The following is a 22307-nucleotide window of genomic DNA, read 5'->3' as shown; positions in this document are numbered from 1 at the left end:
CGAACAAAGCTTTTACGGGTTTGGAACGACATGGGGGTAAGTGATACTAGTTACTAGAATAATGTCATCAGAGGGCCTCACATCATTAGCTGTTAGTAACTATGAGGTCCAGGCAGGAGGTTTAAGCCAGATTGTATAAGCGGAGCATTGTCCTGAAAATAACATTTAAGTTAAAAAATATGCAAGAGATTTTTTTTTACCTTTACCTGGGACGCCCCTTTCCAACAGAAATGCTATGTAGAAACCTTAAGTATTTTATTGTTATCACATGATTATGAATATAAAATAACCCCTATGAAACAAGTTATATTATTGTCAAAGAAATAACACAGTATTTTTATCCCCAGACTTTGATGCTTTTTGAGATGTATATCATGAATGTACTTCTAGAATCGGAAACATATAAACCTGGAGGTGAATAAAATGCAGGAAATATGAAATTAATGGGAAAAACTGCTTGGTGAAGCTTATCCTAACTATTAGCTGATGTGTTTTCATTATGTAAACGATGTTAACACATCATGCCCATATCTTGCCATCAGTGTTTTCATAATCTTCCCCCAGTGATCATAAACATGTATTGGTACAACGCTTGTGATTTTAACGTGCTAATTGCATGTTTTTGCTCTCGCTTACTCACTCTCACCTAAAAAATTGTTTCCCTTGCAGATTCAAAAGAACCAGGGTTCCTTAATGGTAAGTGTTTTTCATGTATTTTCTGAGATGTAGGCGGCTCCTCTTGCAACCCCTCGCAGTTTTCTCCTCACCTCGCATGGTTGCCTCCCTCTAAAGTTAATACCAGACAATAATACGCTCGTTCTTAACAGCCTGTATTCAGATTAGGTGCCATTAGAAATAAGAAAACATTACAGATCAAATGGCTTTTCCCGAGTCAGAGTGCATTTGATTAAGCTGTATTGCTACCTGTTTTATTGCATTAATGATTTTATTTCCTTTGCACTGTAAGGTCGTTGTATGGGGTCTAATCTCTTTTTCTTCTTCCCCCCTCTATCACAGCCTCTTCAGTTATTGCAGTGCATTGTTGATGAGGTGAGTCTGTGTCCCATATATACGAAACCGTCCCTAATGGGGTGGAAAGCTGATATTTTGTTTCCTAATGAAGCGAGGTGTATTATCAGCTCTGCTCAGGGTTTGAGCTCTGAAGAGCTGGATCTGTCGAGAGCTCGGCCGTGCTGATGTCAAGGCCTTGAATGGAACAATTGGCTTAACACTGGATTTGGAAATTCAGCTAAACTTCAAAATATATTGAGGAAGCTTGGGCAGCGAATTGTAGTTGTTTTTAGATTAACAGTAAAATAATCACAGTTTAATAAATAAATGACTAAATTTCATATATTTTCTTATTTTACAAACTAATTTATCTGATGTTTGTCAGACTGTGAGACGTTATTAAATAAGTTTATACATTGTTTTTTTTTATTCTCTCTATTTCTTTCTCTTTTATTCGGTCTCTTGCACATGTAAACATGTGCGCATACACACAGAGTGGTGGTTTAATGTAGCATGACAGGGCTCTGGACAACTGAGGGTTGTGGACCACAGAGTTGTTGCATTAACCTTGACATCAGTTAGATGCTAAAATACACCCAGCTAAACCCTGACACATTTTCTCACCCTTATCTCTCTGAGGAGTTTGGTCAGGGTCAGTTAAACCCAGATATTCCTTGAAATAGATACAGCTCTTGTGTTAAACTCACTTCTTTGATATACACACTTTTCTAACTCTGGTATGTATGTAGAGTTGTATGCTGTATTTCAACCAGACAGCTTAGTGATTCTTCAGATTTTACTGGTCCTGAGGCAATTGTTTGCTGTGTGTGTGTACATATATGCCTACAAAGGCTGCATTTATTTATAAAAAAAAAAAAGTTATATTATGAATTATTATTATTACAATGTAAATGACTATTTTCTATGTTGATGTTTTCTATACATGTATATATACATATATGGGAAGTCGTGGTTAGAGAGTTTGACTCCTAACCCTAAGGTTGTGGGTTCGAGTCTCGGGCCAGCAACGACTGAGGTGCCCTTGAGCGAAGCACCGAACCCCCAACTGCTCCCCGGGCGCCGCAGCATAAATGGCTGCCCACTGCTCCACTTTGTGTTAAAACCATATCACTAATCACTATTAATGATCAAAATACTTGGCTGTATGTCACTTCACTTACACTTTCACTTTTTACCCTGAGTCAAGGAGCTTCTGTACACCATCTATATGCATATTTTTTTCTATTTAAAAAGTAAGATGACAACATCTGTTAAAACTTTGGGATCTGAATGGCTGTATCTTGAGTAAACCTCAGAAGATTTGTTCCTTAAATTAGCAGACCTGTTAACACACTCAACACTTACACAATCCCCAAATTTGCATCAGTCTTCTCAGCATATAGTTAAAGCCTGTAGGCCATGGTAACGCCGACATTTAAATGTGCTTTCCACTGCTATGTGAGTAATTAATAAGTAATTGTGTTAATTGTGTGTGTGGGGGGAGCCTCTCCCTTCTCTTCTCTGCTTGAGCTACTCACTGACACATGCTAATAACAGAACGCCACAGAGAGATGAAGGAGAGGGAAGCATAAACACACATTAAACATACCGAACGTGTCCTTTCTGCTATAGATTGCTGCACGTAATTAATAATTAAACGGCCGCTCATGTAATGAGTTGACCTTCTTGAACTGTTCATTACTCATCCGGCAGAGGCATCGCTCAAACTATTTTCTGCCGTGCCCTTCGCTCCGTCTCCCTCAGGCCAAAGAGTGTGCCGCCACGCCGCTGCTGACTGCATTCAGCTGACCAAGGCCTTATTACTCACTGCCACTGATTTACAACCTTCAGAGAGAGACAGTGAGAGAGAGCTTGAGACGGGACTTGTGGTTACTCCCCGGGACCTACTTTAAAGAGTAATCTAGTGCACAGACCGAGAAAGAGGGGGAGAGAATGTGATGGACTGAAAGAGCAGGAGAAAAGAGAACATTTAGAAACTATACCTGAGAGAATATGAGAAACAGGCTGAATAAAGAGGATATCTGCTCAAGAAGGACATCAAGACCAGTCAATTAGAAAAATGGGAAAGTATATTCTATGATGTGAATGTACAATCTGAGACCCATTAAATGTGAGTTTACCATCAGTAATGTTGAAAAGTCATTAGAAGGAAATAAAAGTGTCATGAATCATAAGGGAGAAATTCAGGACGTTCACAGGTAGTTGATCTATAAAATCTGAGCACTTTGACTTTGAGAGGATGCTGGTAATGACAGTCTGGCTGTCTAGTTTTATAGTAATTTTTAATTTTTAAAACACAAGAACCCCACATTCTTTCCCATTCAATTCTGCTCTATAATGATTCATTCGTTTTCTGCTCACTCAACAGCAGCTTTACACGTTCACCTCTGGGGCATCAGGACATCCGTAGTGTTTTTTCTAGTAAAAAAAAAAAAAATTAGAATGGCAAGAAAACCAAATTATCTGATCTAAGTGACTGTACCTCAGCAAACCTCAGATGATTAATTCCCTAAATAAGCAGATCTAAGGATCCGTTCACAAAGAATGCATTTTTTTCCATTCTACTGCACTATTTCCATTGTTTTTCTATGGAAGTGTGCTAGCCAGATATGTTTGACTGTTGCACTCACATCTTGCATCTTTTGCAGTATCTTGTGCCTGACACAGTGTTCTAAAAATTGAGACACTTAAGTTAAAATAAGTTCAACTTTTTAAAAACTTGTCTTGATGCTTTGCCTATTTTTTTCCCCATTCCACTGTCCGTGTTCCACATTTTTAAAAGCAAAATGCTTTCTGTGTTAATGGCCCTTAAAGGGTTAGTTCACCCAAAAATTAAAATTATGTCGTTCCAAACCCGTAAGACCTCCGTTCATCTTCGGAACACAGTTTAAAATATTTTAGATTTAGTCCGAGAGCTTTCTGTCCCTCCATTGAAAATGTATGTACGGTATACTGTCCAGGTCCAGAAAGGTAATAAAAACATCATCAAAGTAGTCCATGTGACATCAGAGGGTCAGATAGAATTTGTTGAAGCATCGAAAATACATTTTAGTCCAAAAATAACAAAAATTATGACTTTATTCAGCATTTTCTTCTCTTCCGGGTCTGTTGTGAGTGCGTTCACGGCGCTGCTGGTCTTACGGGTTTGGAACGACATGAGGGTGAGTCATTAATGACATAATTTCCTTTTTTGGGTGAACTAACCCTTTAAGGACATTCGAGAGGTCATCTTTTATGACACTCAACACTCAAACAATTCCCAAATGTGCATCCTCCTTGGCATTTGGTTAAAACCTGTAGGTTAACATCGTTAATGACGAACATGAGCTAACCATCGGAAATTATGAAAAGTCACTAAAAACACAAAGAAGTGTCATGCAGTTTATGGGAGAAATTCAGGAAGGTCACAGGTCGTTAATTTAGTAATCTGACCACTTGGACTTCGAGAGGATGCCGGTAATGACAGTCTAGCTTGTTTGAAGGGCATTCTGTGTGAATTGTGTATGGCTGGTTTCCATGGTGACCCTGGCATAAGTAATCAGGCGCAAGGCCTCACAGGGCTCATGGGAATGGTGAATAAACAGCTAAATGAGGTGAAGTACGAAAGCAGGTTTTTTTTGTCCTCTTGTTTACTATTTCACCTCTTTTATTTCTCTCTAAATCCCTCGGTCAGGTCCAGCTCTGCTTGGTGTCTAATAGTTGTTGCCGTCTTGCTGATTTTTAGTGCACAGACACTCTTTTTCAGAATGGCACACTTGTCCATCTGCACGGAGGCCCGTCTTTAATTGTCCCTCTCTGGTCGTGCATTGAAACAACCCTGATGCTTCTAATAAAACTCAGGCTTAAATTCACCTCTGTAATTACTGATCTAATTTTGCCTGATAATTGCTGCTGGGCAATTACATGTATATTTACTGCAGGTATTGTGGAGGAAGACGGGCCATGGTCTGGCTCTTTTTGTACTGTTGGATAATGGCAGCAAGCTGCATAATATAACAGTGCTTTCATCATCATCCTCATCATGTAGCCGCCCGCCACATCAAAGACCCCCAAATGAAGGTGTTTGTGGGTCCTCAAGTGTACATGCATCTGTCTGTGTAAGTGTGTGAGGCTGTGTGCATCTTGCTGTATCTACGTGTGTGTGTGGTTATGAGTGTTGCTCTGAATCTACGTCTTTGCTCCAGACATGGACACATGTTGTATGTGTACTGTGGACCCCAGGCTGTGATCCTTTGCTGTTTAATGATGTATAGCTGCACTAGTGCACCTCTGGCTATGTTCATTTGAATAGGTGCATTTCAAACTCTCTAGATCACAGAAAATTAGGGCTTCATACAGAAAAAACAAACAAAAAAAAGACTAGGGAGACTTTGGCTTATTAAAGAAACCTTTAGAACACAAATGGCTTTTTAGTTAAGCGTTTTCTCAGTAAACAACATGGTATTCACTTTAGTTCACTTTCTACTTTAACATACACTGACAGCTATGTGCTGAAGGGATGGTTTTAGTACATTATATAGACCACACAACGATATGTTTTTCTAGTTGCATTTAATATAAATGAGTTCCTGTTTTATCTTGATTGTGTTGGTGCCATTTAAGTATCACTCTTTTTGAAGGAATATTTCTGTCTGTTTGGGAAAATAAATGTTGATTATAGTTCTAATGGGGGCATAAAAACATTCCATTAGAGTTGATTCAACTTGAAAATCAGACCTAATTTTTTTTTTTAAATATTAGATTATTTTTTTTTAAATACTAAATGTTGAAATGACATGTATCTTTAATTACGTGTTGTCGTATATAAACAAGTTAGTAATAATGTAAGTCTCAAGAACCTATAGAATACTTCACAGTAACAGTTTTTCATTTTGAATCATTTATTAGTTTCGTTTTGTAAAATGTAACTGATAAATGATTCATTCAGTGAGGGAGTCAGTTATGAACTCAGTAATGACTAGGGATGTAACGATTCACTCATGTCACGATTCGATTCACGATTTTGATTTCACGATTTAAATTTTTCTTTTTAAACAAAATGATATATAGGACAAATTATAAATTAAATGTCATTTTATTATTGCTTGGACAAAATGCTGTACATTTCTTTGTGAAATTAAAATATAACACTATAATAATACACTAATATAGCACTTACATATTATTGCTCTTTTGTTGGTTTTGATTGCTTCTGTTGTTCCCATTTGTAAGTTGCTTTTGATAAAAGTGTCTGTTAAATGACAAAAAATAAACAGAATGTAAATTTAAATAACAAAACTAAATTGAAATTTTAAAAGAAGCCCCAAATCAAATAAATAACACACATACACTGACTTTACCAATTAGCGATTGGCTCCTTCATTCAGAAGGCGGGTCTTCCTGCGATTGAGCGGCCATATTGAGCGTTGCATTTTTCCCCTTTCAAAACTATACAAGTGACATTACTTGGGTATTCTATAGTCTTTGGCTATCCAAACAAAGATGCTGCATACATGCAATATGAGTAGTTTTTAATCTAAATTATATTGTATAATTTCGAAATTTTGAAGGAAAAACAGAATGATTTGATTCACTCTCTGCCAGCAGGTGGCGCTTAAAGCGTTTCCTTGGTTTCTGCTGTAAGCGAAGCAGCACTGCACATATGAACTTTAATATGCATTATACAGAGGCAAGAGGAAAAGAAAAAATACCATCTAAACTTTTCTGAAGACAGTAAGTTCCCCTCAGACATGCATTCATATAAACTCCTAACCCTAAATGAATTGCGATTTGTTTAGCATCTCAACTGATTTGAATCGTCACATATTTGAATAAATTTTCAACCGGCTGGCAGTTAATCGTTACATCCCTAGTAAGGACTCTGAATGAATCACTGAGTGAATCAGATTCAAACCACTAACTCCTGAGTGTTTGAGTCAGTTTTGTGAATGAGTCAGTAAAAAGGACGTTCGTAAGAGTTATTCAGACATTATGTCTAATGCACAAATATTTCTAGACTGTCTCCAATAACAACTTGATTTCTGTTTTTTTGTTGTTGCATGTGCAACCTTTTTTAGTACCCCCAAAACCTTGGATCAGATGATTCCTTTTTTATCCGTGTGTATATGTGTGTTTTCAAACTGCAACAGGATTGCTTGTATTGTGCAAAAAAAAAAGGTTTAATTTAATTCCTACTGGCTGTTAAAGCAGTTTCTTCTTCTCTTTGTCACTCACAAACAGACATTTCCTAAAAGAAAATCTATTCACTTTCCCTTTCCATGCATCAGTCCTTCCCAAACACCTTGAATCTCAATTCTGTCTTTAACATCAAGGCTTTTGTGTTGATGTCATCAATTCTTCCCCCTGAAGTCATAATAATTCAAATTATAGTTATGGTTGGAATACAAATAATATTTTCTTTGAAACAGGCCACATTTTTCTTTCTTCTCTAGCCTTAGATAAAACAGGGGCTCCAGTATTCGGATGAAAGTTATATTAGACTGAATATGTCTCAGTTTGATCTCAGAGGTGTCTGAATACATACACTGTACATGAAAGCAAGGTTCCTATTTACACAATTAGAAATAGATCTGGAATTTGACTTTATTTCACTTGGTCCATTTGGTTTCAATGTGTATGTCCTTTAGAAGTATCTGATTTAATTTCCTTACCCTGTTAACATTATTTGGAGGTTGAGGTCGAAACTAAATGTTCTGATCAACTGTATGCCTTCTGCCTTGTGTGAGCCCATGAATGGCTCTCTTGCTCTGAGAGTGTAAATTTTTCTTCTCCAATGTTCTGTGCGTCAGCAGTCTTCCACCGTCCAACAAAAGAGGGGTTCAGGTGCTTCCAAAATTTAATATACACTGCTGCTTTTGAATGTCTGCACATAGAATACCTCATTATGGACTGTAACCCTTCTGCAAACTAGTCAAGGCCACACAAAATCTATGAATTATAAACCATAGATTTGTCTGTAAAGTATAAACATTGTGTTGATATTTTTATTCTGTTTTGTGGATATTTTTGTAAATAATGATTTTGACAATGTATATATATTTGTTTATTTTTTTAGGATCCTCCGGTGCTTCCAATTGGTCAGTTCAGTGAGAAATTTGTCCACTTCATTACACAATGGTGAGTGTTTCCAATATCAACTGAACACCTGTTTCCTCTCTTTTACCTCTCATAAATAAATAAATCCTTATAATGGTGTAATGAATTTGCATTGATAAGCCACAACACAAACCATAAATCATTTTATTAAAAAAGTTAATACATTCAGGACATTAAAACATACTAGAGCTAATCACAGCTGCCAAATGTCTGACAGTGACATGTATATATTGCCAATATTATGTACACTGAACCAAATTATAAATGCAACACTTTTGTTTTCGCCCCCAATTTTCATGAACTGAACTCAAAGATCTAAGACTTTTTCTATGTACATAAAAGGCCTATTTCTCTCAAATATTGTTCACAAACCTGTCTTAATCTGTGTTAGTGAGCACTTCTACTTTATCGAGATAACCCATCCACCTCACAGGTGTGGCATATCAAGATGCTGATAAGAGAGCATGATTATTGCACAGGTGTGCCTTAGGCTTGCCACAATAAAAGGCAACTCTAAAATGTGCAGTTTTACTGAATTGGAGGGACCAGGGGGTCCAAAAACCAGTCAGTATCTGGTGTGACCACCATTTGCCTCACGCAGTGCAACACATCTCCTTCACATAGACTGGATCAGGTTGTTGATTGTGGCCTGTGGAATGTTGGTCCACTCCTCTTTAATGGCTGTGCGAAGTTGCTAGATATTGTCAGGAACTGGAACACGCTGTCGTATAAGCCGATCCAGAGCATTCCAAACATGCTCGATGTCCGGTGAGTATGCTGGCCATGCAAGAACTGGGATGTTTTCAGCTTCCAGGAATTGTGTACAGATCCTTGCAACATGGGGCCGTGCATTATCATGCTGCAACATGAGGTGATGGTTGTGGATGAATGGCACAACAATGGGCCTCAGGATCTCGTCACAATATCTCTGTGCATTCAAAATGCCATCAATAAAATGCACCTATATTCGTTGTCCATAACATACGCCTGCCCATACCATAACCCCACCGCCACCATGGGCCACTCGATCTACAACGTTGACATCAGCAAACCACTCACCCACACGACGCCATACACGCTGTCTGCCATCTGCCCTGTACAGTGAAAACCGAGATTCATCCGTGAAGAGAACACCTCTCCAAAGTGCCAGACGCCATCGAATGTGAGCATTTGCCCACTCAAGTCGTGAGGCCAGTTGGATGTACTGCCAAATTCTCTGAAACGCCTTTGGAGATGGCTTATGGTAGAGAAATGAACATTCAATTCACGGTCAACAGCTCCGGTGGACATTCCTGCAGTCATCATGCCTACTGCATGCTCCCTCAAAACTTTCGACATCTGTGGCATTGTGCTGTGTGATAAAACTGCACATTTTAGAGTGTTCTTTTATTGTGACCAGCCTAAGGCACACCTGTGCAATAATCATGCAGTCTAATCAGCATCTTGATATGCCACACCTGTGAGGTGGATGGATTATCTTGACAAAGGAGAAGTGCTCATATTTTAGCAATTTTCATGATCCCTCTTATTATGTTAAAATTATGAACATTTCGCATATTCTGCAAGGGGTATGTAAACTTATGTGCACAGCTATATAAATTTGTTTGTGTTTATGTATATACTGAACTCTATTCATCAAAGAATCCTATATATCACATTTCAACTCAAATACAGAACTGGTTTCATCATTGATAATAAGAAATGTTTCTCGAGCACCAAATCAGCATATAAGAGTGATTTCTGATGCATCATGTGACACTGAAGACTAGACTAATGACTGCTGAAAATTCAGCTTTGCTATTATTGAAATATATATTAATAGAAAAGTTTTTTAAATTGTAATAATATTTCCCAAAATGAATGTTTACTGTATTTTTGATCAAATAAATACAGCATTGCCTTTCTTTCAAAAACATTTTTAAAATCATGGCGACTCCAACAAGTTGTGTATAAAACAAGTAACATGTAGTGGTCTAACACACAATAGCCTTTCCTCAGCCTACAGACCAGACAGTACAATAGTTAGACTCGCTATACACAACAGTAAATATTTACCCAACATCTGTCCCTTGTTTGCTGACCTTGCTTTCTCAAACACATCAACACTCAAATTTGCCTTCCACAGTTCATGCCCCAAGAACCCAGAATTCCCCAGCAACCTCTTTTATGGTTTGTCTGGCACACTGGGCCTGTGGCCTTGGTGGGTGAAGCCAGATGTTTTGGGATTTGTTCAGCAGCTGATGTTTACCTGCAACACACTTTATTTACACAAACAGGTCACCTGGCTCACTAGTGCCACCCCTGCCTGGCGCTGCTCTTCCAGCATCCTTTTCTATTATTAGCCTTCTCTGAGTGTGTGTGTCATTCATCATGGTCCAAATGGGCCCCTTTGTAGGCCGCTCTGTCCCTCTAATCCCTGCCATTTCTTATCTGGGTCAGCCTGACTAATTTACTTGCACTTAGGTGTGATCTGTGCCAAGGAGAATTGATAATTACTTACCACTCCCTTTATCACTTTGAGATGCAGTTATATAAGCCTTAACAGTACAATGATAAAGAGGATGTGAAGATAAAGATGGTGTAGAAAATATACTGGTTGAATGATCTGGTAGCTTTATAGTAGAAAGGATTTATTCTGAAATATGGGATTAATGTTTACATAATCCTAAGAAAACAGACTGTTAGAATTCGAAACTTCCTCTTCAGTTTAAAAGATTGTGTATTGACACTAAACTACTAATCAGCTTCTTCTCTCATTCTCAGAAACATGTGATCTGATTTACATCATGCTTAATTGGTGATTAGAAATTTGATCTGCACAGTCACGGTGTAGTATGATAGAGATAGTAGATGCGATTATTCGCAACTCCTGAAGAATTCTAAGAGTAACATGAGGGAAAATTTGCAGGGTTTCCTTGCTCTTGAAAGTATTTTTGGACCCAGATTCAAGAACCGGAAAACCCACAAACTTAGATGACTTTCTGAATGAATTTTGAAGAGCTTCTGATGTTTTTGACAACCACATTGAGTGCTTTCATATAAATCAGCAGTCTGTGGCCTGGGTACTGAAGAGAGTCTAATACAGACCAGTGTTATTTTAGCATCGTTGATATACTATTATAGTTTTTGTTAAGATTTTGAATTAGATTGTATTTTTATATTTTCTGTTTTCATTTTAACTTTAGACAGTTTGTTGTCATTTTTAGACTTTATTCTTTTATTTTTATTTATTAGTTTGAGTTTATTTAGTTTGTTATTTTGGTATTTAAACATGGGCTGGAATACATCTTTTGTTTTGAGTTTGTTGTGTTCTGAACAACTTGAAAGTCTACTTGGTAGTGTTCTTTACTGACGTATCAATATTGCAAATGCAAGCATTAACATTTCTATACTGAGCTTACAAAAATGCATGTTCACATATTAAACATTACACTTGATGTGTCATCATAAAGGCCTTCAGGTACACCATGCACACTGGAACATGATTAAAGTTGGTGTTTGAGGAAATGGCAGGTACTTGACAAAAAGTCCTTGAATCTGGTTTTCATTAAAGAGTGCGAACCCTGAATTTGTCAGATCTTGTGCTGTTTCTGGCTGTGTGTATCACCTGCTGCTATAAAGACCTTTGATATGCTTTCAAACGGAGTGAGTTAAGTTTATTTTTCACAGGGTCCCGATCACTTCACTCTGACCTTGACAGTTTCAGAGGCACATTTCAGCATGGATTGTTTTGTGAACTTGGTATTGAAAGGGATGTGCAGTGCAAAATAAAAAGTCCTTTAAAAGCCTATATAAAGACTCAAATCCTTGCTCTCCAGTGTTATTGTGAGATTCATTCTTTCAATGTATTGGCAGATAAAATGTCTAATATTTGAATAAAAACATACTATCAGTGGAAATCTTTTGACTAGCACCATATCACAGACATACCAAGTGTCATTGAAGCTTTAACTCATAAACCCTTGCTATTTTAATACTGAGTAAAAAAAAAAAAGTCCTTAAATGAGTCAAGAGAAATGATTTCAGTCAAGGTAAGTCAAGGTTTGGCCTCCACAATCATATCTCAAGGAGTTCTGACATGCTTCTTTTGCATCCATCCTTTTGAATTAACAGAGTATGATTAATTACTACATGCAGAATCACATATAATGACCTCTTCTGCTTTTGTTCCCACAGTATGAGGAAGCAACCCAAAGAAAGACCAGCTCCAAACAATCTTATGGTGAGTCTCTTTTCCACGCATTTACATTTCCCCACTAAGTCCAAATCAGCCTTCAAGAGGATTAGAACATGAAATACCAATTATTCAATGGATGAAGTAAGTGAATGGGTATATTTGATGGTAGGGAGGCTTTTGTTGGCACTTTGTGTAAGGGTTTGGGTGAAACCTTGACCTTTTAGTTTTTTCTGGTTTTTGTTTGAAAACTTCATTTGTCCTGTGTTGCATATTCCACTAATCTGTCATTCAACCATTCGAGTAACCTCTATGACCATCAGGCTATTGATTTGAATATTGTAAGTGTCCTCAGATGTGGATTCTGTTTGGGAAGGACAAAAAGCTGCATTGCGTGCATTTGTTCTACAGTAATGGGAGGATGCTATGTGTGGCACATGACTATTAGTTGCTATCGGATAAAAAGGTGCTTGATTGAGAATTGTGCTATTAAACGCCTCTAAATGTTTACATTTTAATATCTTTAAAAGAAGTATATACATTTTAATGTTCTTGGTAATCTAAGCACTTCTTGAGTCTTCTCCCATCAGGAGATATAAAAGGGAACTTTTTTTTTTTTTGAGATTGTCAGCCAGAGGTTATCTAAAGGCTGAAACAAGCTTTTAATGTTAAAAATGTCTGGTCAGTGGGATCAGATTAATTTCTGATGCATTTGTAGCTCTCTGAATTAAGAAAGATTTCACATACTCGAAATCAAAAATAATCCCCCTATACAAAATCGTTTTCATAATCAAGAGAATTTTGTAATTTATAATTATTCATAATTAATGGTTGCTTAATTTTTATGTGTATTTAAGTGTATTTTTGTCATACACTGAAGAAATGGTGCAGAAAATATTTTCAATCAGAAATTTATAGTAAATTTCACACTTAATCACAAAGAAATGGCAAGTAACGCATTGAATTAAATGTGACATTTTGAAGTAGAAAGACTGTTTAACATATTTAAAACATAATTGTATTTTTTTTACAACCTCAATTACAACCTTTTCCCCAGTGTATAAATTTAGATTTTTCATCCAAAAAAGAAACTTATGAATATTTTTGTCTCATTTCTAAGGCTCAGACTTAAATGACATATTGTCCACTGGAATTCGTAGTCTTAGCCCAGGCTTAGCCCAGGCTAAATCTGTGTCTGGGAAATCAGTCCACAGGCTCTAACGCTTATTAACTCAAAAACTCATTTTAGAAAAGTTTTTACTCTTTCTTCGTTCAATTTTTAATTTTTTTTTTTTGCCATTTGGAACAAGTCAAATTCCCTCACTGGCTGGACTTGCGTGTCGGCTCACACTGTCACAGAAGTTAGCACTCAGAGCCTATAAAAGCTGGGATTTCTCAGTACCACGGACAGCGCAGTCCTCAGAGATCTGACTGCTACTGCTACTCTGATACCTTCAGTGTTTGCTCACTCATTGTCTACTTAAACTCTTTCAGGACAGTGATACACAGACAGTCTCCACTTTCAGTAATGCTTAGCAATTAACTCATCATTAGAACAGATAAGAAATCTTCTTCATCCTGTAATATCAGATGTCTGGATAATAGCACTGTTATTAAAACACACATCACTGTTTGTCTTTTGACTGATCTAATACTCTAATACTAATTTTGGGGACAGATTTATATATATATATATGTGTGTGTGTGTAAAACTGAATGTTCAGCAGCCATTCCAGTCTTCATAGTCCAATTTACATGATCATTGCATTCAACAAATGAAGTGACATTTATAATTTTGCAAAATATTTCTATTTAAAATAAATGCTGTTATTTTTTACTTTCTAGTCATCACTGAGTTCTGAAAAAAAGTTACTGGTTCAGAAAAAAAGCCGTACAAAATGTTTTTAACATTGAAAATAATAATAATAATAATGTTTCTTGAGCACCAAATCAGCATATTATAATGATTTGTGAAGGATCATGTGACACTGAAAACTGGAATAATGGCTGCTGAAAATTCAAAAATAGAAAAGTTTATTTAGATTGTAATAATATTTCATATATTTAACAGTTTACTCTATTTTTTAATTTTAAGGGTCTTAAGATCAGGAAAAACAGGATATAAAGAAAAATAACATTTTTACTCGCTTGTCAATTTTTTACTTAATTCTAGCGAGCCAGAAATGTTTGTGTATGTAAAGCTTTTAGTTTTAGCTAGACACAGTGCAGTGATTGACATCTTTCTCTCTCATTGTCACTCAGCCTTTTAGCACCTTTTTGTCCCCTCCTGGCCTCTGTCATCCCCCCTTTCCCTGCGGGCTGTCCAGGGGGGTCAGCTGCAGCAGATATGAGCCTGAGCTAGGGACAAAAAGCTGAAAGAGTCCTACCAACTCACTGAATCTGTCACAATGCTCCTATAGCCTCCCCCACATTTCCTGATTGCGTGGGCTGATGAGTTAAGGAGCGATTGCTTATGTTCATGTGTTTTAAGACCCATGGGAGCGGCTCTTAAAAAGACACGGTCTCGCTGAATGCCAGCGGCCCGTGCCGTGGGGATTCGGACAAGAACAGGCTTTGAAAGCCCTCTGACACCGCTCTGATGACTTGTTTACACATTAGCACGCTGAGGAGCTTCTTGAACTCCCTGGAGGGTAATCCTACCTTTTAGCTCTCTGACACTGTGTCTGTCTGCCTTCCCTGCCTCTCGCCCGTCCCCCTGAGAATGCTGCCGGACTCTCTTTGCCACAAAGACTTGCTCAGATGTTAGAGATCAAATCATCAGAATAAATCAATCAATTGCAGTTTTGAGTTTAACTTAGCTTGGGCAGTTTTCACAGATTGATAAGTCACTTTGTATGCAGTTGTGTTTATTAAGAAATATTAGAAATGAGAATTTAACTCTTTTTATTCCGATTCCTCCTAATGATTCCAGTTTACATTAATGATTAATGGAAGGAATCTGTTCCATTAATGGTTATTTTAGAACTTTTAAGGATTAAATATATGGAAAAAATAATGCAATTGCATTTTCAAATGTAATAGTTTCATTAATTAAATAATTAAAAAAAGATACTGCAAAACTGTACTCAGTCTTTTCAGAGCCATTATTAGTACAATCCAATCATGAGCAATAATTATATATTAAACATTATAAACAAAACAACTGGTAAGATTTAATTAAGTACTACTGACAAAATCAATAATATATATTCACTGTCATTCAGACATTTGAGGTTAGTAAGATGTTTTAATGTTTTTGAAAGCGAGCTCTTTTTTTTTCACAAAGGCTGCATTGGTTTGATCAAAAATACAGTAAAAGATAAATATTGTGATATAATATTACAATTTAAATAACTGCTTTTAATTGTAATATATCTCAAAATGTAATTTATTTCTGTGATGGCGAAGCTGAATTTTCAGGAGCCATTACTCCGGCCTTCAGAAATCATTCTAATATGCTGATTTGGTACTCGAATCAATTCATATTATTATTATTAATGTTTAAGAAAAAAGGTAATATAATTATTTCAGGATTTTTTGATGATTAGAAAGTTCAAAATAAAAGCGTTTAATAAAAAAAAAAGTTTTTACTACTTTACCGATGCTGATTTAAATCATACAGTATGTTTTACTAAAAAGACCCAGGTCATTGGAGTCAAGCAATAATTGTGTATTCAGTTTTCTGAAAACACTGAATTTAAATATCAAATCAATAAAACAAAAAATTAACTTAAGATAATATTTTTTCCAAAGTGCCAAACAACCAGCCAACCCTCCCGTCTCATTCACAGTTGTAGTGTTAGCGTAACTATAACTGAAGTAGGCCTTCCCTGCAGCTTTTTAATCCAGATATATGGTCTTTCCCATGGTGACTGCTGTATTAAAAGATCAGCATTTATGAAATCTTAACATTGTCCAAGACCTCATATACAGTACATCGTCCTGTGTCCAGTGGGAGCAGGTCGTTAGTTTGCAAATCTGAAAAGACCTAGTTATTACTCCAACTTCTTCACCTTCTTTACTCTGTTTCTCTCTCTCGTGTTTTCTCTCGGCTTCAATATTGGCCTTGTGCGTACACACAAACACACACACACACACACACACACACACACAATGACACGCATTACATCGAGCTGTCGCTGTTCGCCAACACATTCTAATGAGGTGATGACCAACCACTTGTTATAATTGCTTTGGACTCCTTTTAATTTTCAAGCTTATTAATCATATGTAGAGTTATTTAAAATTGCATAAATTAATCTTAGATTAAAAAGCCTTTAACAGACTCAAAACAATTAAAGAGAGAGGTGAGATTTCCCCTGGGTTTGGCAGTTTTACTTTAATAGAGAATTCAGGTGATTATCACACTTTGATATAGGGCTGTGATTAATGTAGCCACACTTTTAAATGAGATTTTCCCATTTATTTATTTTTTTGTCCACGTGTTAGAGTTGAAGCAGGGAGACGATAATGACCTAACTAACAGAGTATTTATTCTGCCTCTCCACTCTGCAAGTGTGCTAAGTTAGCAGCAGGTGGGTTAATTAATAGAGGTCCTGTCTCTGGCATGCTCCACCACCCACACACACACACACACACACACACACACACACACACACACACACACACACACACACACACACACACACCCACACACACCCAACAGAGGGACACACAGGTGGTGTGGTTTGTGTGTTTGTGATCCGTCTCAGCTCAGCCAAACAAGCAGGTGACCATCTAAGCTCTGATTTATTTCAGGTCAGCAGAGACGCATCCAAATATACCTGTGTTTGCATTAGTTAGCAGATCTGCACACTCTACTAGATACTTGGTTACTATAGCTAACTAAAATTAAGCTATTTACTATAGCTAACTAAAACCAAACATTTCTCATTTTAATATAGTAATACTAGTAATTCATTTTAATATATAAACTGCAAAAATAACAAACACACAACAAAATTACTAAAACTTTAAAATGACAATGAAATGGAAAATACAACAAAAACTGATTTAAAAAAAATAATATACTAAAATATTGTTAATGTGCTTATAAGCTCTGATTGTTTCTTAAACTTAAGCCACTTTAATGTCTGATTGGTTGATTTTATTACAACTTTTTGTTTTTGTTATATTAAAATCACATTAAAATGTTTTACCATGCCTTCATCATATATTTTTGTTAAAAATATGAACATCCACAACAAAAATATTATTACATTTAAAATAATGATAATCTAAACAAATTAAATGCTGAAATAATATTTTTTTTTTTTTTTTTTTTTTGTGAAAAAGATTTATAAATGACTGTCCCACAGCTGTGGCATCATTTCCAATAAACAGAGCAATTTTGTCCTGATAAAGTTTTTGGAAAAGTTTGTGTGCTTGATAACCATGACAACATCTCTGAATGTCTTGTTGAATTTATTGTCATTTCCAGTTCAGCTGTAAAATTATCAAATTATGCAAAACTTTTATTTAAATGTTATGTATTTAGGGCACATAAATTAAAGCTTTTAAATACAGCAAGGCAAAGGAAATTCTAATTAGAATCTAATTGAAATTATATTTAAATTGTAATTTCCATCACAGTGTGTTATTAAGCTATAATACATGATGACACCGTGATGGTAATATACATATACACATACTTTAAAAAAAAAAAAAAAGAAAAGAAAGACAAAACTTCTGTTGTGATACATGTATTTGATGTTAGTGGACAGCTGTAGTAAGTGAAAGTGTAAAAAGTGTGTTTTAAGAGACTAATTTCCAAGTTTCAAACTTGGACCAGAAGTACCCATAGTTGAAGAATTATGAGATGAACTGTCTCTGGTCCCCTCTGTCAGGTCAGAAAGCAGGCTATCGCTGGGGTTAGAGCCTCACCTGCGCAGGCAGGCTCAACATGCAGAAGCAGAGCTGCATATGACTGCAGCGAGTGTTCGGCTGCCCAGGCTGTGTGATTGATGAGATAGGTGGCCCTCAGGACTGCCCTCTCCAGCACTCCAGCACTGAGAGTGATTAACCTCACCGTGGCACAGGCAGAGCTCACCATTAAGAGGACAGAACGATTGATGGTAAAGCGTTGTCCTCGTTGAGAGAGAGAGAAAGAAAGAAGGAAGGAATGAGAGCGGATGCTGTAGTAGTGTAAGGGTATGAGAAGATCACTGAAGGTGTTCAGTCTTCATCAAATGAACATCAGATTAAGAAACAGTTGTTTGTTTACGGATGAGAAAGATGTGTCTGATTTGAAAAAGTTAAACTATTTAATTCCAAGATAGTACTTGAGATGCTTTGCAGCAGAAAAATCATTAACGCTGCTCATTCTGTTACTGTTCATCTTGGTTGAATATAGAAAAGAAAATCAGTTGGCATCACCTTGACATGAAGATAACAAACTGTATCTGTCCTTTTCACTGTTATGTCACACCACAGTGAGATTTATTGTTTCAGAATTATGTGCTTGCTGTATGTACAGTCCATAATTTTGGTGTCTTTGAACAAGTGAACGTAATTGTTGTTCACTCTGCATTACTTATTTATAATGCTGTTATGTATCAGTGAAGAATCATTTATTTATCTGCTTCATTTTGTGTTTTTTTCTTTTCCTCCTTTCAGGACCACCCCTTTATCATGCAATATAATGATGGCAACACGGAGGTCGTGTCCATGTGGGTGTGCCGCAGTCTAGAGGAGCGCAAAAGCCACCAAGCACAGAGACTCATGTGAACAGCAGCGGCACCGGATGGAATTCTGGGATAATATGGTGTCCACATTTCCTAACTTTACTCTTCCACTGAACCTAGAGAAGCAGCAGCTGATCTTGCAGCACCTCCCACAGAGCACCTCCTCCCAACCTTGAGTTAAATGGTGCATGGTGAGAGAACTGCTACGAGTCTAATGCAGATTACGCTAGCATCCTGCAAATGAGGATTTTAACCGTGTATGTTGGTTGGCATTGATGCAAAGCTTTAACTTTGTTCTTCTGCAGTGGGTTTCTTTTCACTTTCTGTGCAGATTCCAAAGTAAATGTTTTCGCAGAAGATCCTTGCGGGGGGCTGTTGCTTGCTCGACTCCGATTTAGTTCCTGTGGGTTAGGATTTGAGTGAAAATGCTGTCTCTGTCTGTACTTAAAGCAACAATCTGGTTTTTCCAAAACATTGTGGGCTCGTCATAAATCTTGGGTTTTAAATATGTGGGGTTGTGTCAAGCATTGCTCCCTGCTGCAGTGCAAGTCATGCTGCTGTTGTTTTAAAAGCCACTTTTTGTTGAGTTTCACAAATAGCCTGCCACAGTTGTGGCAATACACCACTGAAGATGGAAAAATGTGATGCGCTGTTATGGTGGAAGGCAGTGGATGGCTTGGGCGGATGAGCAGCCGACAGTAATGATACATGAGAGGCCAGTATATTTTGTTCTTGCCCTCATCCAGCATAAGCCCAACTGAGAACTGTATTCAAGGGATTCATGGGAATTGGTTCCTTTGATTTGTGCATTGCCTTAATCTCTCTTTCAAGGTCATTTTATTCAGTTTTAGCTTTATGTGCACTAAAAGTTTGGGGTCTGTTAGATTTTTTTTCCAGCATTCAGTAAAGATGCATTAAAAGTGACAGTAAAGACGGTATCACAGAAGATTTCTATTTCAAATAAATGTTGTTCTTTTGAACTTCCTGAAAAAAGTATCACAGTTTCCTCAAGTATGAAGCAGCACAACTGTTTTTTAACATAGATAATAGTAAATATTTCTTGAGCACCAAATCAGCATATTAGAATGATTTCTGAAGAATCATGTGACACTGAAGACTGGAGTAATGATGCTGAAAATTCAGCTTTGCCATCACAAGAATAAATTACATTTTGAAATATATTAAAAATATAAAACAATTATTTTAAATTGTAATAATATTTCACAACATTACTATTCAAAGCGTTTATATTCATGTGCACAGCAGGACAATATTGTCATGTGTATTTTTTACTATATTTCGATCAAATAAATGCTGCCTTGGTGTGCATAAAAGACTGCTTTTAAAAAAATGTTTTAAAAAAAATCATACTGACCTCAAACTTTTTAGCAGGAGTGTACATTTTAAAGTTATACAGCAAATCAGACAAGTCTAGTTAATATTTTCCCATAAGTCTTTTATGAAAGAAAATCTATGAAATGAACTTGAGATGGAAATTCAGATGAGAACCTGTGTATTGTTAGATCACATTAGCAGATGCAGATTAGCACAGCAGGGTCCTCAGTACAGGTGCAAGAATGGCATTAGTGACTCTTTTAAGCCTGAATCTGTGTTTCTCCTGTACTTCAAACCAGAAACTAATAAAATTGTTAACAAAGTCCCTATACAACTGCATGCATCTAAATTAACTGACCTCCTCAACTGAGGATTTTATCAAAGCAAATCAGCAACCTCCTTACATTACCTAACCAAGCCATCGCATCTGCCTTCTTGTCCTATGTTTATGAGCCATTTTAATGTCTCATCAGTATTATGTATTTAGTATTAAGTATTTCTCATCAGTACTACTAAGGATTTTTTTTTTAAATGCAAATGCCAGATATTTTTTATTTAGATATTTTTGTTCATCCCTGCCTGTGTCTTTTGAATTAAAAAAAATAAATAAATCTTATTACACCAGTGGATACGACTGCCATCAACACAGTGGAAAAAGAGCATTTTGTGTAATGGAGAATGTGTATAGTTCTTAAAATGTAGTTGTCAGATACCAAAACCAAATATGTTACATTGTTAGATTTTTTTAAGATATAAGGTATATTGTTTGTTGCACCTTTTTTCCTTAATATGTCTCAAATTAATTTCTTAGATTATAATGACAGTTGGCCAAAACAAAATCTGTGAGGAACAAAACCAATCATGTGACTAACTAATACAGTTGAGGTCAGGTTTGCACATAGAGCTGATTTTTCTCAATAAAACCTTTCAGATCTCATTTTTATGATTTGTCTGCATTTCATAATGTTTCCCTGTTTTTCACGATAATCTAAACTAGACTGACATGATTTGTGAAGAAAATATGTGATGCTGGTGCTCATAAAGCACACAATTCTGGACCATTTGAGGGATCATGTTTGAAGCAAAAACATGCAGGATGAGTTATTTTCTCTAAATAAAATTCAGCGATGCAAGACTGTATGAATTTTACCATGCAATGTTCGCATAAATGTATTTACATTTGGCTGTCTGTATTTTAAGCCCTGTGTAAGTTATTTATAAGATAAATAATTAAGTATGGTATTATAAACCTACTTCCATCTTCAAAGACGCTATTCATTTAAAGATACTCCTCTGGATTAGGTTTAGGCTTATCCCTCAGATGATCAGTATTACATAGTTTACACTTTGTGTGTTTGAAAGGATGGTATTTGATTACGCATAATTCATCAGTGGTCATGGGATGCAGTTTTGGTCCAGTGTTTTCCGAGTGTTGGGGTCCGTACAGGATGACTACAATGAGGAGGACAGGAATCTGATACGGAGGTCGGAGTCACTCTCCTCTCCACATGAGTGCATATTGAACCGGATCACTGTGTTCACTTACACAGTCCAGCCTTGATGTTTACAATAACACCATGCATCGGATGTAACATTATGGTGATCAATACAAAAAGCATAATGAATATGCAGATGGAATGATGTTAAAGAGCTTGCTTGCCTGTGAGATTATGATATACTCTTATGATATAAATAAATTGCAAAACGTGAAACTCAGTTAACATACCAACTATAACTTTAGTTAGTCCTTGGCAATGAAAAATAGGCAAACAATTTTAAGTCATTTTGTCCCACGTTTGCAGTTTAGGGTCAAACAACAGTCCAATCAAACTGGACTGCAGGAGAAAGGTCTCATTAGAGCAGCAGTATATGGGCCCCAGCAGCTAAAGGCCCTCAGTATTCCTCCTCCTTCAGCTGTTGGGGCCCATATAACGCTGCTCTAATGCGACCTTTCTCCTGCAGTCCAGTTTGATTAGCGCGGAGGCAGG

General features: G+C 36.6%; 1 protein-coding gene and 1 non-coding gene across 3 annotated transcripts in view; both read left to right on the top strand.

Annotated features, from left to right (window-relative positions):
* Positions 1–19184, top strand: part of LOC109046196 (dual specificity mitogen-activated protein kinase kinase 5-like) — a 48778-nt gene extending 29594 nt beyond the window's left edge. For both annotated transcript variants that reach the window (XM_042760206.1, XM_042760205.1), the window contains exons 18-22: positions 670–696; positions 1018–1050; positions 8087–8148; positions 12304–12349; positions 18917–19184. In XM_042760206.1, the coding sequence (XP_042616140.1) occupies positions 670–696; positions 1018–1050; positions 8087–8148; positions 12304–12349; positions 18917–19027 (279 nt within the window). In that variant the 3' untranslated portion in view covers positions 19028–19184. The remainder of the gene's footprint in view (positions 1–669; positions 697–1017; positions 1051–8086; positions 8149–12303; positions 12350–18916) is intronic.
* LOC122145852 lies at positions 6698–6766 on the top strand. Its single transcript, XR_006160587.1, has one exon. It is a non-coding gene; the product is annotated as a small nucleolar RNA SNORD19 (small nucleolar RNA).
* Positions 19185–22307: the final 3123 nt, after the last annotated feature.

The sequence above is a fragment of the Cyprinus carpio genome, chromosome A7 (assembly GCF_018340385.1).
Source record: "Cyprinus carpio isolate SPL01 chromosome A7, ASM1834038v1, whole genome shotgun sequence".
Lineage (NCBI taxonomy): Eukaryota > Metazoa > Chordata > Actinopteri > Cypriniformes > Cyprinidae > Cyprinus > Cyprinus carpio.
This window is presented reverse-complemented; position numbering and strand designations above follow the sequence as displayed.